The 12,802-nt window shown below is 49.9% G+C and overlaps 1 protein-coding gene across 1 annotated transcript; it reads right to left on the minus strand.

Moving 5' to 3' along the window:
* Window positions 1-7,658: 7,658 nt before the first annotated feature.
* On the minus strand, window positions 7,659-11,754 carry LOC101550829 (patr class I histocompatibility antigen, B-1 alpha chain-like). Its single transcript, XM_055129623.1, has 8 exons — window positions 11,644-11,754; window positions 11,090-11,356; window positions 10,636-10,914; window positions 9,794-10,069; window positions 9,563-9,676; window positions 9,101-9,133; window positions 8,938-8,985; window positions 7,659-8,791 (listed from the first exon to the last, which is right to left on the minus strand). Exons 1-8 carry the CDS (start codon window positions 11,708-11,710, stop codon window positions 8,787-8,789), a joined length of 1,089 nt encoding a protein of 362 aa, XP_054985598.1. The 5' UTR covers window positions 11,711-11,754; the 3' UTR covers window positions 7,659-8,786.
* Between the last annotated feature and the right edge of the window lie 1,048 nt (window positions 11,755-12,802).

Genomic DNA, 12,802 nt, shown 5'->3' on the forward strand with positions numbered 1-12,802 from the left:
TTGTGGTGGTTGCTGGGGTCACACACTTGCAATGCTCTCACACATTTTAGTTGTGGTGGTCAGAAGAGAACATTATTTAGTTGTGGAGCTCCTGTACACTTGGTTGTGGTGTGAAAGATAGAGCCCTTCTTTGTTATGGGGCCGGGATCACACAGACAGTGACACCAGGACCACATGAGGCATGTGGGATGCCCTCGTATCTGCAGGTCAGGCCGCCTACACTGAGCAACATTCTGGACACTCAATCTAGCCTCCCCTTCTAGACAGGAAAGCTAAGCTAGTTCCATGAGGTTGGGGATGTGGCTCAGGGGTGGAGCATGTGCCTTCCATGTATGCAGGCAGGGTTCCATCCTGGCAGTGCAAAAGCAAATAAAATTTAGTTCAGTGAAAGGTAATGATGATAGAGTAGAATGTGGAGTAACAGAAGTTGAGTATGATCTGACAACTGTTTTCTAATTACCAGAACATTTAAAGTATTTAAAGTAACTTTAAAAAGTATTCACATCCAAGAAAATTCAAAATATTCTGAAGGGCATGACCAGGAATTTTAGTACAGCGAGTAGGGTGTTTACCTGGCATGCAGCTGACCAAGGTTCAATCCTCAGCACCAACTATGGTCCCCCTGAGTCCCACTAGGAGTAAACCCTGAGCATGGCCAGGTTTGACACCAAAATAAACAAACAAAATTGAATGTTTCAAATGGCAAGAAAATGAAAAAAAATGATATAAGGACTTGCTGGATGTTATAAGTCACTTCGGTGGTGAGACGCAGTAACTGTACATTAACACTACATACGTCACTTTAACTACTGCAATAAATATGTTTGTACCACTGTATCACTGTCATCCAGTTGTTCATTGATTTACTTGAGTGGGCACCAGTAACTTCTCTATTCTTCCCGCCCTGAGATTTTAGCAACCTCTCCTTACTCATCTTTCCCGAGGATTGGAGGCTCTTTCAGGGTGAGGGGAATGAGACCTACCTTTACTGTTTTTGGCATATCGAATATGCCACAGGTAGCTTGCCAGGCTCTGCTTGTGTGGGCAGGATACTCTAGATAGCTTTCCAGGCTCTCCGAGATATATACATATATATGTGTGTGTCATCTATATAATATATTTATATGCATATAAATATGTAAAAATATAAAAGTCTGTTATAAACATGTTATATATAAATATATATCCTATATATAAATATGCTACTATGTATAAAATAAAACATGAATCTTCAAAGGGACAAACTGAGGAACATGTCAAATTACGGGGTGAGGGTGACAATTGTTAATGATGACCAAGTGGCTCCTTCAATCCCTGATGTGCTGTTGAGAATGACACTGTATCTGTGGGCTCCCCACACCACTAGCCTTGACCACCACACCCAAACTGAGGGGCTTTCTCCGATGTATATCAGAGCAGCCTCTTTACAATGCCACATCATCCAAGACAAGGAGAGCGAACCCAACTCAGCTGGAGGCGCCTTCAGGAGACATGACTGGGACCTCACTCCGCATGAATGATCCTGGGGTGGGATCCGAGGAGAGAAATGAAAACAGTAACAGTCAAATATAGTGTGTGGAAATTCGTGATACTGTCCTGACATGCACTTATCAGCTGTAGAAATGTGGTATCGATAAAAGATGAAGAATGTTCCTAAGAAAAGGAACCGGGAGTGGAAGGAAAGTTCCCTTGTAGTTTCTAGGTTTGGCATCAAGAGGCCCTGGGGCCATGATGGAACCTCAGGCACAGCACAAGGCCCCACAGGTTTCCCTTCCGCAACTCTCTGCCCGGCTCCCCAGCCTGACCCCAGGACTGCTCTGAAGTCACCTTCATCCCATGGGTGTCCTCCTCCAGGTCAGCATCTCAGCCTGAGTCAGCCTGAGTCTTCCCTGCAAAGTAGTAGCGAGCAGAGCAGAGGCGCCCCCGTGTGGCCATAGCGCTGAAAGACACTCAGTCCGAACTGTGCTTCCTAGCAGGGAGTTCTCCAGGGCTCCCAGCAACAGGACAGGCTGTGCACACTAGGGGGCGCCCTATCCTGCATCAGCTGCTGTGTCTGAATAGTTTCCCTAAATATACTCACAAAGAGGCTCTTCCTCATTTATAACTGTGAGCACTGGCTTCAAGTGTGATTAAGCAACATGTACATGACAAATCTTTGTTAATAACACTGTAAACCTTAAATCTTAATTAGTAAATTTTTTAAAAAATTAAAAATATACAACAATAACAACAACAACAACAACAACAACTTCAGTTCATAATTGCTGCTACCCAGAGCCAGAGTGAGCCCCAGAAGCATACTGGAGCCTTCAGGGTGCTGAGATGAGATATTGACCTCCAGTCTCTGTCACTTACTCCTGCTGCTGCTGGTTCCACGGGAATCAATTTTAAATCCTCAGTTTCCGTCCCTAGGAAGAACTGGAGGATAAAAGAGATTAAAAGCCCCAGTCCCTGGACTGGGAATATACAGGGAATGTCTCATTAAAAAAGTGAAGGTAGGAGGAAATAGTGTCTTTAGGGGATAGAGGCCAAATAAACTGGAGAGGGAAGAAGCAGAGGGAAAGGTCAGGGCAGAGCCTACTAGTGGACACCTGTGGGGAGGGATGGGTTTGTGAGGATCAGACACAGGAAGCAATGGGTAGGGGTGAATTTGTTGCCTGGAGGGTAATTATTAGAGCAGGAGTTAGCTCTGTAATTGACTGGTAAACTACAGTTAACTTTCAGGCATTTCCCCACACTTCGATTCCCCATACTTTGAGTTATGTCAGATAACTCACACACACAGGGAAGAGTAGAGGATAGAGGAAAGGAGAGGAAGGGAAGGGAAGGGAAGGGAAGGGAAGGGAAGGGAAGGGAAGGGAAGGGAAGGGAAGGGAAGGGAAGGGAAGGAGAAGGGGAAGGGAAGGAGAAGGGGAAGGGAAGGAGAAGGGGAAGGGAAGGGAAGGGAAGGGAAGGGAAGGGAAGGGAAGGGAAGGGAAGGGAAGGGAAGGGAAGGGAAGGGAAGGAAAGGGAAAGTAAGGGAAGGGAAGGGAAGGGAAGGGAAGGGAAGGGAAGGGAAGGGAAGGGGAAGGGAAGGAAGGAGAAGGGAGGGGAGGGGAGGGGAGGGAAGGGGAAGGGAAGGGAAGGGAAGGGAAGGGAAAGGAAGGGAAGGGAAGGGAGGGGAGGGGAGGGGAGGGGAGGGAAGGTAAAGGTGAAGGGAAGGGAAGGGAAGGGAAGGGAAGGGAAGGGAAGGGAAGGGAAGGGAAGGGAAGGGAAGGGAAGGGAAGGGAAAGAAGGGGAAGGGAGGGGAGGGGAGGGAAGGGGAAGGGAAGGGAAGGGAAGGGAAGGGAAGGGAAGGAAAGGAAAGGGAAAGTAAGGGAAGAAGAGGGAAGGAAAGGAAAGAGGAGGGGAGGGAAGGGGAAGGGAAGGGAAGGAAAGGGAAGGGAAGGGAAGGGAAGGGAAGGGAAGGGAAGGGAAGGGAAGGGAAGGGAAGGGAAGGAAAGGAAAGGAAAGGGAAAGTAAGGGAAGAAGAGGGAAGGAAAGGAAAGAGGAGGGGAGGGAAGGGGAAGGGAAGGGAAGGAAAGGGAAGGGAAGGGAAGGGAAGGGAAGGGAAGGGAAGGGAAGGGAAGGGAAGGGAAGGGAAGGGAAGGGAAGGGAAGGGAAAGTAAGGGAAGAAGAGGGAAGGAAAGGAAAGAGGAGGGAAGGGAAGGGAAGGGAAGGGAAGGGAAGGGAAGGGAAGGGAAGGGAAGGGAAGGGAAGGGAAGGGAAGGGAAGGGAAGGGAAGGGAAGGGAAGTGGAGGGAAGGAAAGAAAAGAGGAGGGGAGGGAAGGGAAGAGGAGGGAAGGGAAGGGGAGGGGAGGTCTATGGGTCCTTTCTCCATGCACCCTTTCTAAAGGGCACAGGAGGGGTACCCTAAGGAGGGAGGGATGGCCAGATGACTATGGGCCTATTTTAAAACCTCAGTTTAAAATTCAAGATTATAAATAAATATATCTTCAGTGGGTTTGGTTCCAAAGGAAAGAAGTGTCTTGTTTTCAAAGAAGGAGAATTATAGCTGACATTGGTGGAAATACTGGTGTTGTAGTTATTAACTACAATAACTATAAATCATGGTTCTTTATAAATAGAAAATAATTAAAAGGAGAAGCATCATAGACGCTGCACTGGTTCCTCTTAGCTAGAGTTGTATCATCTCCGCGGGAACAGCAAGCCCAGTCTAGGATCTCAATTGCAGTTTGGGGCTTATTTTCGCAAATTTCAGATGAAATTGATTTTCTTCTTCCTTCCTTCCTTCCTTCCTTCCTTCCTTCCTTCCTTCCTTCCTTCCTTCCTTCCTTCCTTCCTTCCTTCCTCCTCTTTCTTTCTTTTTTTTAAGTTTTTTTTTGGCCACAGCAAATGGTGTTCAGGCTTTTCTCCTGACTCTGCACTCAGGGACCACTCAAGGTGGGCTTGGGGGACCATACGGGGTGCTAGGGATAGAACTCGGATCAGTTGCATGCAAAGCAAACACCTTCCCTGCTGCTCTGGCCCCCAAATGATGTTACACAGTCTATTTCATGCTAATATTCAAGTATCTGTAACAGTATATGAACATAAATGACCAATCATATATATCTTGTTTACTGTCAAAACCATATTGATAGGAGGTGGGAAATGAATAAAAACAGTTTTTGGTAAAGCATTCGGAAGCCTCTTTTCCAGTGTTAGAAAATATCAGATGGGGCCGGAGCGATAGCACAGCAGGTAGGGCGTTTGCCTTGCACGCGGCCGACCCGGGTTCGATCCCCGGCAACCCATATGATCCCCCAAGCACTGCCAGGAGTAATTCCTGAGTGCAAAACCAGGAGTAACCGCAGAGCATCGCCGGGTGTGACCCAAAAAGCAAAAAAAAAAAATATATCAGATGAAGACAGAGTTGTTGTGAGAGGGGGTTCAGACCTCTGCCCCCTGAGATAGAGCTTGGAGACTGAGATTTGGAGGGAGAGATGCTCGACCAGCCATTGTCTGGACCCCGAAGGGGATGTGCACACCAGGGGAGACTGAGTGACTCTGAGTGAAGGAGCCCCCACCCACTCTGGGTTGTCTTAAGACACTGAGTTCAGCCAACCAGCTCCCAGTGCTGAACAGGGACCCTCCAAAGCATTGTGCTGCTCACAGAGGCAGAGGCAGAGCACTGATCACCCCATGCAAATCCCTGCTTAGTTGACATTGGCAATGACTTCTACCTGTTCTCCCTCTGGGGGAACGTTATTCCATGGACACTTAACAGAATGCAGACCCTAAGGAGTTTATTAGTGTTCTCTGAACCGGTGCACTTGATTCATTCATTCAGTGAAAGAATTTTTTTTTTTTTTTTTGCTTTTCGGGTCATGCCTGGCGATACACAGGGGTTACTCCTGGCTTTGCACTCAGGAATTACCCCTGGTGGTGCTAGGGGACCATATAGAATGCTGGGATTCGAACCCGGGTCGGCCGCGTGCAAGGCAAACGCCCTACCCGCTGTGCTATTGCTCCAGCCCCCCAGTGAAAGAATTTTTTTCATACCTTTTTCCTACCTTTGTGGGCTTGAATAAAAGGTGTCCCGGAGTTCCCAATTCCTCATGTTGTTCTAATTTTATTTCTAGCTAAGAGGTTTTGAGGAAAGATTATTAGAGTTGTTGCCAATTTGTAGCTTAAACTTGTGATCAAACAACTCACACACACTGTAGGATGGAGCCACCTGTGTCAGACCTGTTGCTCCAGTGCCCGAATCTCCATTTGATCTCTGTGCGTCTGTGATGGAAAGTGTCAGGGAGAGACAACACTCCCGCTGCTTTCCCACACTTTCAGCCTCTGTCTATACTCCTGGAACTGGACAATTCACTTGGCTAGAAACCAGAAATCCTAGGTTTGCATCTTTGCTTTGCCACTTACTGGCCTTAATAAAATTTACAATTGATTATCCTTCATCTGTATAATTAGAATGACTTGTAAAATCTTTGCTAGCTCAAATTCTAATATTTTCTGACAGCGGTGACTCTCTGTCCCTTCACTTCCTTTATTTTGTATTAATTTTTCAGGACTGAACAGGGAAGCAAACTGCCAGGAGTGACAGTGAGACTGTAGCAGTTCCTGTCTGAGCACGAAGAAGCCCCCAAAGTGGGCAGAGAAGTAGCTGAGGAAATTTTCATCACTTTTACTGAGAGCAGGAAGGAAACGTTGCTCCTCCTAATGTCAGGTGGGGGCTTATTCTCTACAGGTGTCCCAGCTCTCCAGGGACTGTCCTGGTGCTTTCTCCTGGTGCTTAAAGAGCTCCCAGGTGTCCCTAGTGGTTGAACTGCTCTGACCTCTAGAAGAAACTGAGGATCCAGCACTTTGGACTGAGAGTTCACAGTGAAGAGGAAAAGGAACATGAATCTGCTGTGAGAGGCCCTGGCATTAGGTTCACCCTATTTTGGGCAAAAATGCTGCTCAGTGAGCCCATAAAGTTGACTGAACTTTTGTTTTGTTGTCTGTTTTCACTCTAGTTAAGGTAACATTGTTACAATAATGCTAATTCTTATGCTTTTGGTATAGCATAAGAATATCCTTGGATGGGGGCCGCTCTCCACCCAAATGTGACCCGAGCGGCCACACGCATGCAGCCCCTCCGTTGCTGAACGCCCATAATCCCGGAGGCCCACTAACTACTTTCGGCACCATCAGCTTCTTGCAGAAATGCCTCTAGACTGTGAACTAAGCTACAGCCCCATGCCGCCCCGGAGAGGAAAGGTTTTCCTCTCTCAGCCTTTTCTTTCCCCGGTGGCGGCATGGTGACCGCCATCTTAATAGGTCCACTAAAGAGAGGTACGAGCTTGCAATGATGTAATTGCTGGCAGAAATTTCTCTGGACTTAGTTACTAAAATACCAGAAATCCAAAACTTCATATACTCATCATTCTCAGCAATGGAAAACAAATTATCAAATGCTGCCTTTTTGTCAGGTATGGTTTTTTAGGAAAATTCCAAATAAAAATTGTGAGTTTTCTGTTGAAATATTGAATGTAATCAAAGAAATGAGAAAGTAAAGTGAAAATCATCAGCCACACGGGCGGGAAAGGGTGGGATGGGAGGAATACTGGGGTTCTTTTTTTTAACTTAGAAATATTTTATTTACACATCTTACAAATATGAATGATAAATGTACAAATAAGAATCTTCACCAGTACAGAAATAAGGTCTGATAGACTCAGAGAAAGAGACCTTTGGGAAAATGAAGATGTGGGAGGCAGTATCCAAATTGTAAAAGGAGATTATTCCAGCCTCATAGTCCAGGAAAACCCCTATAAAACTAACATCCTCCAGAGAAAGAGGAGTTAGGGTCGATGTAAGAGCCACATAGTCATTATCTCTATAATGTCTGATGGCCCAGAATCCAGACCTAGGATCCCGTCTTCTGTCGTTGTCTCTTTTTTTTTCATTTTAAGTTTTTCTTTTTCTTTTTTTTTTTTATTTTGTCATCTGGACTTTATTGATCTAATAAAATTACATTAAGAATTGAAATGAATTATACATTATTGTGCTTATGTTCCCCCATACAAAGTTCGAGAACCCATCCCTTCACCAGTGCCCATTCTCTACCACCAGTAAACCCAGCATCTCTCCCACCCTCCACAGTCCCATCTCCCCCCGCCACCCCACACTGCCACTATGGCAGGGTATTCCCTTTTGCACTCTCTCTCTAATTAGGTGTTGTGGTTTGCAATAAAGGTGTTGAGTGGCCATTGTGTTCAGTCTCTAGTCTATATTCGACATGCATCACCCTTCCCCCGCATGACCTCTGACCACATTTTACTTGGTGTTCCCTTCTCTGAGTTGCCCAGAATGAGAGACCAGCCTCCAAGCCATGGTCAACCTCCTGGTACTTATTTCTACTATTCTTGAGTGTTAGTCTCCAAGTCTATTATTCTATATTCCACAGATGAGTGCAATCTTTCTATGTCTGTCTCTCTCTTTCTGACTCATTTCACTTAGCATGATACTTTGCATGCTGATCCACTTATATGCAAACTTCATTACCTCGTTTTTTTCTAACAGCTGCATAGTATTCCATTGTATAGATGTATCAAAGTTTCTTCAACCAGTCATCTGTTCTAGGACACTCGGGTTTTTTCCAGATTCTGGCTATTGTAAACAGTGCTGCAATGATGCTGCAGATGTCATTTCGACTATACTTTTTTGCTTCTACTGGGATATATTCCCAGCAGTGGTATTGCTGGGTCAAATGGGAGTTCAACCTCTGGTTTTTTGAAAATAGTCCATATTGTTTTCAAAAGGGCTGAACTAGTAGGCATTCCCACCAGCAGTGTAGAAGGGTCCCTTTCTCCCAACATCCTCTCCAACAGTGGTTGCTTTTGTTCTTTTGGATGTGTGCTAGTCTCTGTGGTGTGAGGTGGTATCTCATGGTTGTTTTGATCTGCATCTCCCTGATGATTAGTGATGTAGAGCACTTTTTCATGTGCCTTTTGGCCATTCATATATCTCTTCCTTGGGAAAGTTTCTGTTCATTTCTTTGCCCCATTTTTTGATGGGGTTGGATGTTTTCTTCTTGTAGAGTTCAACCAGTGCTTTATATACCATTGATATCAACCCCTTATCTGATGGGTATTGTGTAAATATCCTTTCCCATTCTGTAGATAGTCTTTGTATTCCGGTCACTGTATCTTTTGCGGTGCAGAAGCTTTTTAGCTTAATGTAGTCCCATTTGTTGATCTCTGTTTCCACTTGGTTGGCCAGTTGCGTGTCATCTTTGAAGATACCTTTATCTTCAACCCAGCGGGGCAGCTGTCTTACACTGTGAGAGAAAAGAATGAAGAGACTCAGGTGAGTGACAGAAGTGGTGACATCCTGAGCAAGCTCCCAGCATCCCGCTCAAAGAACCCCCAAACCAATGCTGTCCCCTCTGCCCAATCCCACCCACTCCAGCCTCCAGAGTCTCACCTCTAGGGTTCGAGAGAGACTTATCGGAGCCCTGGGAACTGTCGCTGTCTGGAGAGGAACAAACAGGCCAAGGTCAGAGCCCAGGGGGTGGGACTAGAGGAGGATCCAAGGGCTCTGGTCTCTGTCCCCAGGATTCCAGGGCCCCAGCCCTGCCCACACTTACTTGCAGCCTGAGTGTACTGTCCTCCTCTCCCACCTGTGGGAAGGAAACATCCAGGGAATGTCAGGGAGAGCACTGGGTCCTGAGCCCACAGAGCAGCTCTCTAGGCCCGGACCCCCGGGAAGCGTCAGAACTCTGAAGACTGAGGGCAGGACTAGGAAACACACAGGAAGGAGACACTCCTGGACTGACCAGCCTCTCCTGGCGGTCTGTGCTCACAGGGACAGTCCCTGTGACCTGGGACCGTGGGGACCAGGTTCATGCCCAGCTTATGGAGGTGAACGTGTCTTTCCTGAGCAAACCTGAGAGCGGCACACACAGGGGAGTGTGAGCAACAGCACGGGGGCGGGTGGTGCTTCCGCTAATTGGGCAGGAAACTAATACAGGGGGGAGACCCCCAAAGTGGGACAAGACTCAAGACCTGCCATGTTGGACAGAATCCCCCCCAAACTACCCCCATCTTACCTGAGCGCTTCCTCCTGCAGATCACAGCTGCCACCACAGCCACCACAGCTCCAGCTCCAAGAGCCAGGACCACAATGATGCCCTCAGTGAGGATGGTGGGCTGAGAAGGGGGCTCTGGGAAGGGAGGAAGGAGAGGGTGTGACCCCAGACCCAGCCTGACACTCAACAGTTCCCCAGGGGGCCAACCTTGATTCCCTGAGAACAGGCTCTGTGTCCCGTCCCCCTCCTCACCCCATCTCAGGGTGACAGGCTCCGGCAGCCCCTGGTGCTGCACACGGCACGTGTATCTCTGCTCCTCTCCAGAAGGCACCAGCACAGCCGCCCACTTCTGGAAGGTTCCATCCCCTGAAGGCCTGGTCTCCACCAGCTCTGTGTCCTGGGTCAGGTCCTCCCCATCACGCTGCCAGGTCAGGGTGATCTCGGCAGGGTAGAAGCCCAGGGCCCAGCACCTCAGGGTGACCTCCTGGTCAGAGAACGGGTGGTGGGTGATGTGGCTTCTGGGGGCTTCTGAGGAGAAAATTGAAAAAAATTCACATTTTGTGTCACTTCCAAAATGAGGTTGAACAGGATAATTGGTTTGCAAAGGAGGTAAAAATCCAGACACAAGCTTGACTGGAGAAACTGGATAAAATCCTAATTCCTTGGAAAGTTCTAGAACAGGGTTAGGGAAGGAGGTTCGGGTCTCTCAGGAGACACTGACTCTGTCCTGCCCTGGGTGGAGGGTGAGTGACTGAGAGAAGCAGGAGTCAGAGCTGAGATCTGAGAGAGTTCACAGATGGCTGCCCGGCCCCAGGGAAGCCAAATTCATTATTTCAGAGAAGGTCGCCCCTCCCTCTCCCCCCCTACCCCCCCAAACACACAAACCGAGTAAAGTCAGGGTTCTGAGGACACGGGGTGGCCTGAGGGGAGGGCGGGTCTCTGTGGTACAGAACATGGAAACCAGGCGTGTCCGTCCCTCTCCTGACTGAAGAAGGGGCGCTGTTCGGACACTGAACCGCACTATGTGCCCCCTGTGGGGAGTCCCCCCGCCTCCCAGGAAAGGTCAGGGGTCATCAACACCAGGGACTCAGTACCTGCGCGCAGCAGCGTGTCGTTTCCGTTCTCCAGGTATCTCTTCAGATACTGCACGCACCTGCCCTCCAGGTAGTTCCTGTTCTGCTCAGCCCCACCTGCCTGCTCCCACTTGCGCTGGGTTCTCCAAGCCTGCGTGCCCGCCGCCGCCGTCCAGGAGCGCAGGTCCTCGTTCAGGGCGATGTAGTCGGCGCCGTCGTAGGAGTATTGCCAGTACCCGCGCAGGAGGCGCCCGTCGGACCCCACGTCGCAGCCGGACATCCACTGGAGGGTGTGAGAGTCTGACCCGCCCGCACAGATGAACTCAGAACCGAAAACGAAACCGGGTCCCAGTCCCCGCGGCGCCTCCCTGCCAAGGGTCCGGAGCGGGTCCCTCAGCCTCGGGGACGCTCGGACCCGCCTCGGGGCGACCCGGCCCGTCCCCGTGTCGGCTCGTCCCTGCCCGGCCGCGCTCACCTGCCTCGCTCTGGTTGTAGTAGCGGAGCGCGGTGTTCAGGTTCTCTCGGAACATCTGTGCGTGGCCGTTGACGTTCCGCGTCTCCCCCTCCCAGTACTCGGGTCCCTCCTGCTCCACCCACGGCGCCCGCGGCTCCATCCTCTGACTCGCCGAGTCGCTGTCGAAGCGCACGAACTGCGTGTCGTCCACGTAGCCGACGACGATGTAGCGGGGCTCCCCGCCGGGCCGGGACAGGGCGGTGTAGAAATACCGCAGGGAGTGGGGGCCTGGGGGAGGGGAAGGGGTGACACCCGGCCCGACCCGCCGCCCCGCGCGCCCCGAGGCCAGGGTGAGGGAATGGGAGGGGGCTCGGGAGACGGGAAGGGGGGAGGGACCGAGAAGGGCGAGACTTAGGGGCGCGGGGGGAGTTGGAGGTTGGGGGTGACAAGGAGGAACATTTGGGGGCGTCCGGGCAGGGAATCGGAGAAACTCCTTCTCGGGGTCCCGCACATCAGTGCCTGGCAGTCCCCACCCTTCCCCCCGCAACGAACTCCCCTCCCGACCCCGCACTCACCCTCCCGGGTCTGGGTCAGGGCCAGGGCCCCCGAAAGCAGCAGCAGGAGGGGTCGTGGCACCCACATACTGAAGAAAGGAAACGGGTTCTGACTCCTTCGCGAGTGCCTCAGTTTATAACCGGGAACCGTGTTGACTGCTGCTCATTGGCTGCTCTAGACAGCGATGCCCAATGGGAGTGAGGATTGCGGAAGCGTCACGAGTATCCGGGCAGATGGCGCTAGCACAGGTTGCAGAGGGAGAAGTGAAACTCTGGGGAGACCAGGAATCCCCAGGTCTGATCTCCCGCCCCCAACACCACCCTGGGGACACTGGGAGCCACACGTGGGACCTGGGAATTCGCCCTCTCACCTGCTCCCTCACCTGATCTTTGTCGCACTGTGTCCCATGTCCAGGACATCTATTTTCCATGGTTTTCGTGTCAGTATCTTGCTACAATCTTACAAGTTCATGAGGACCCCAGAGATGCTTCTGTGCGTTCAGGTTATGCCTGTCAGTGTTTGCCGTGAGAGGAATCTGAGTTAAAGACCCTCTATTGAGGGTGGTGATGTTTGTTTGTTTGTTTGTTTGTTTGGTTTTGGCTTTTGGCCACACCAGGCAGCGCTCAGGAGTAATGTGTGCTCAGGGATCACTCTTGGCAGGTTCATGGGACCATATGTGGTGCCATAGATCAAACCCGTGTTGGCCACATGCAAGGCAAGCACCTTACCTTCTGTAATAGCTCAGTGAGCAAAAATAGTAACGCAGAAGGCTCAGAGGCACAAAACATCCAGTAAACACTCAGACACGCAGCATTGTGAGATAGAACAATGATCACAGATTGATTCCTATTGATCTATTTCCCGATACTTTTTTCCCGTAAAAAGCATTATATAGTAAATTATTTTGTGCCCTCTAGGGGGTAAGGCCTGTGGCTGTGGAGGAAATGCCAGCGTGCGATCAAAATAATGAGCAGCACAGCCAAGTGTGCTGACACCACAGCTGACATGTGCAACCTCAGAGCCAGAGCGTGTGTGCGACCTCAGAGAGCCAGTCCACCTGTGCTATCTCAGGGAGCCAGGCCACATCACATCAGAGCAGGTCACCTGTGCAACCTCAGAGAGCCGGTCCACCTATTCGATCTCAGAGAGCTAGAACTCAAGTGCCACCTTGTTCATCCC

This window comes from Sorex araneus, chromosome 2, assembly GCF_027595985.1.
Source record: "Sorex araneus isolate mSorAra2 chromosome 2, mSorAra2.pri, whole genome shotgun sequence".
In the NCBI taxonomy this organism is placed as follows: domain Eukaryota; kingdom Metazoa; phylum Chordata; class Mammalia; order Eulipotyphla; family Soricidae; genus Sorex; species Sorex araneus.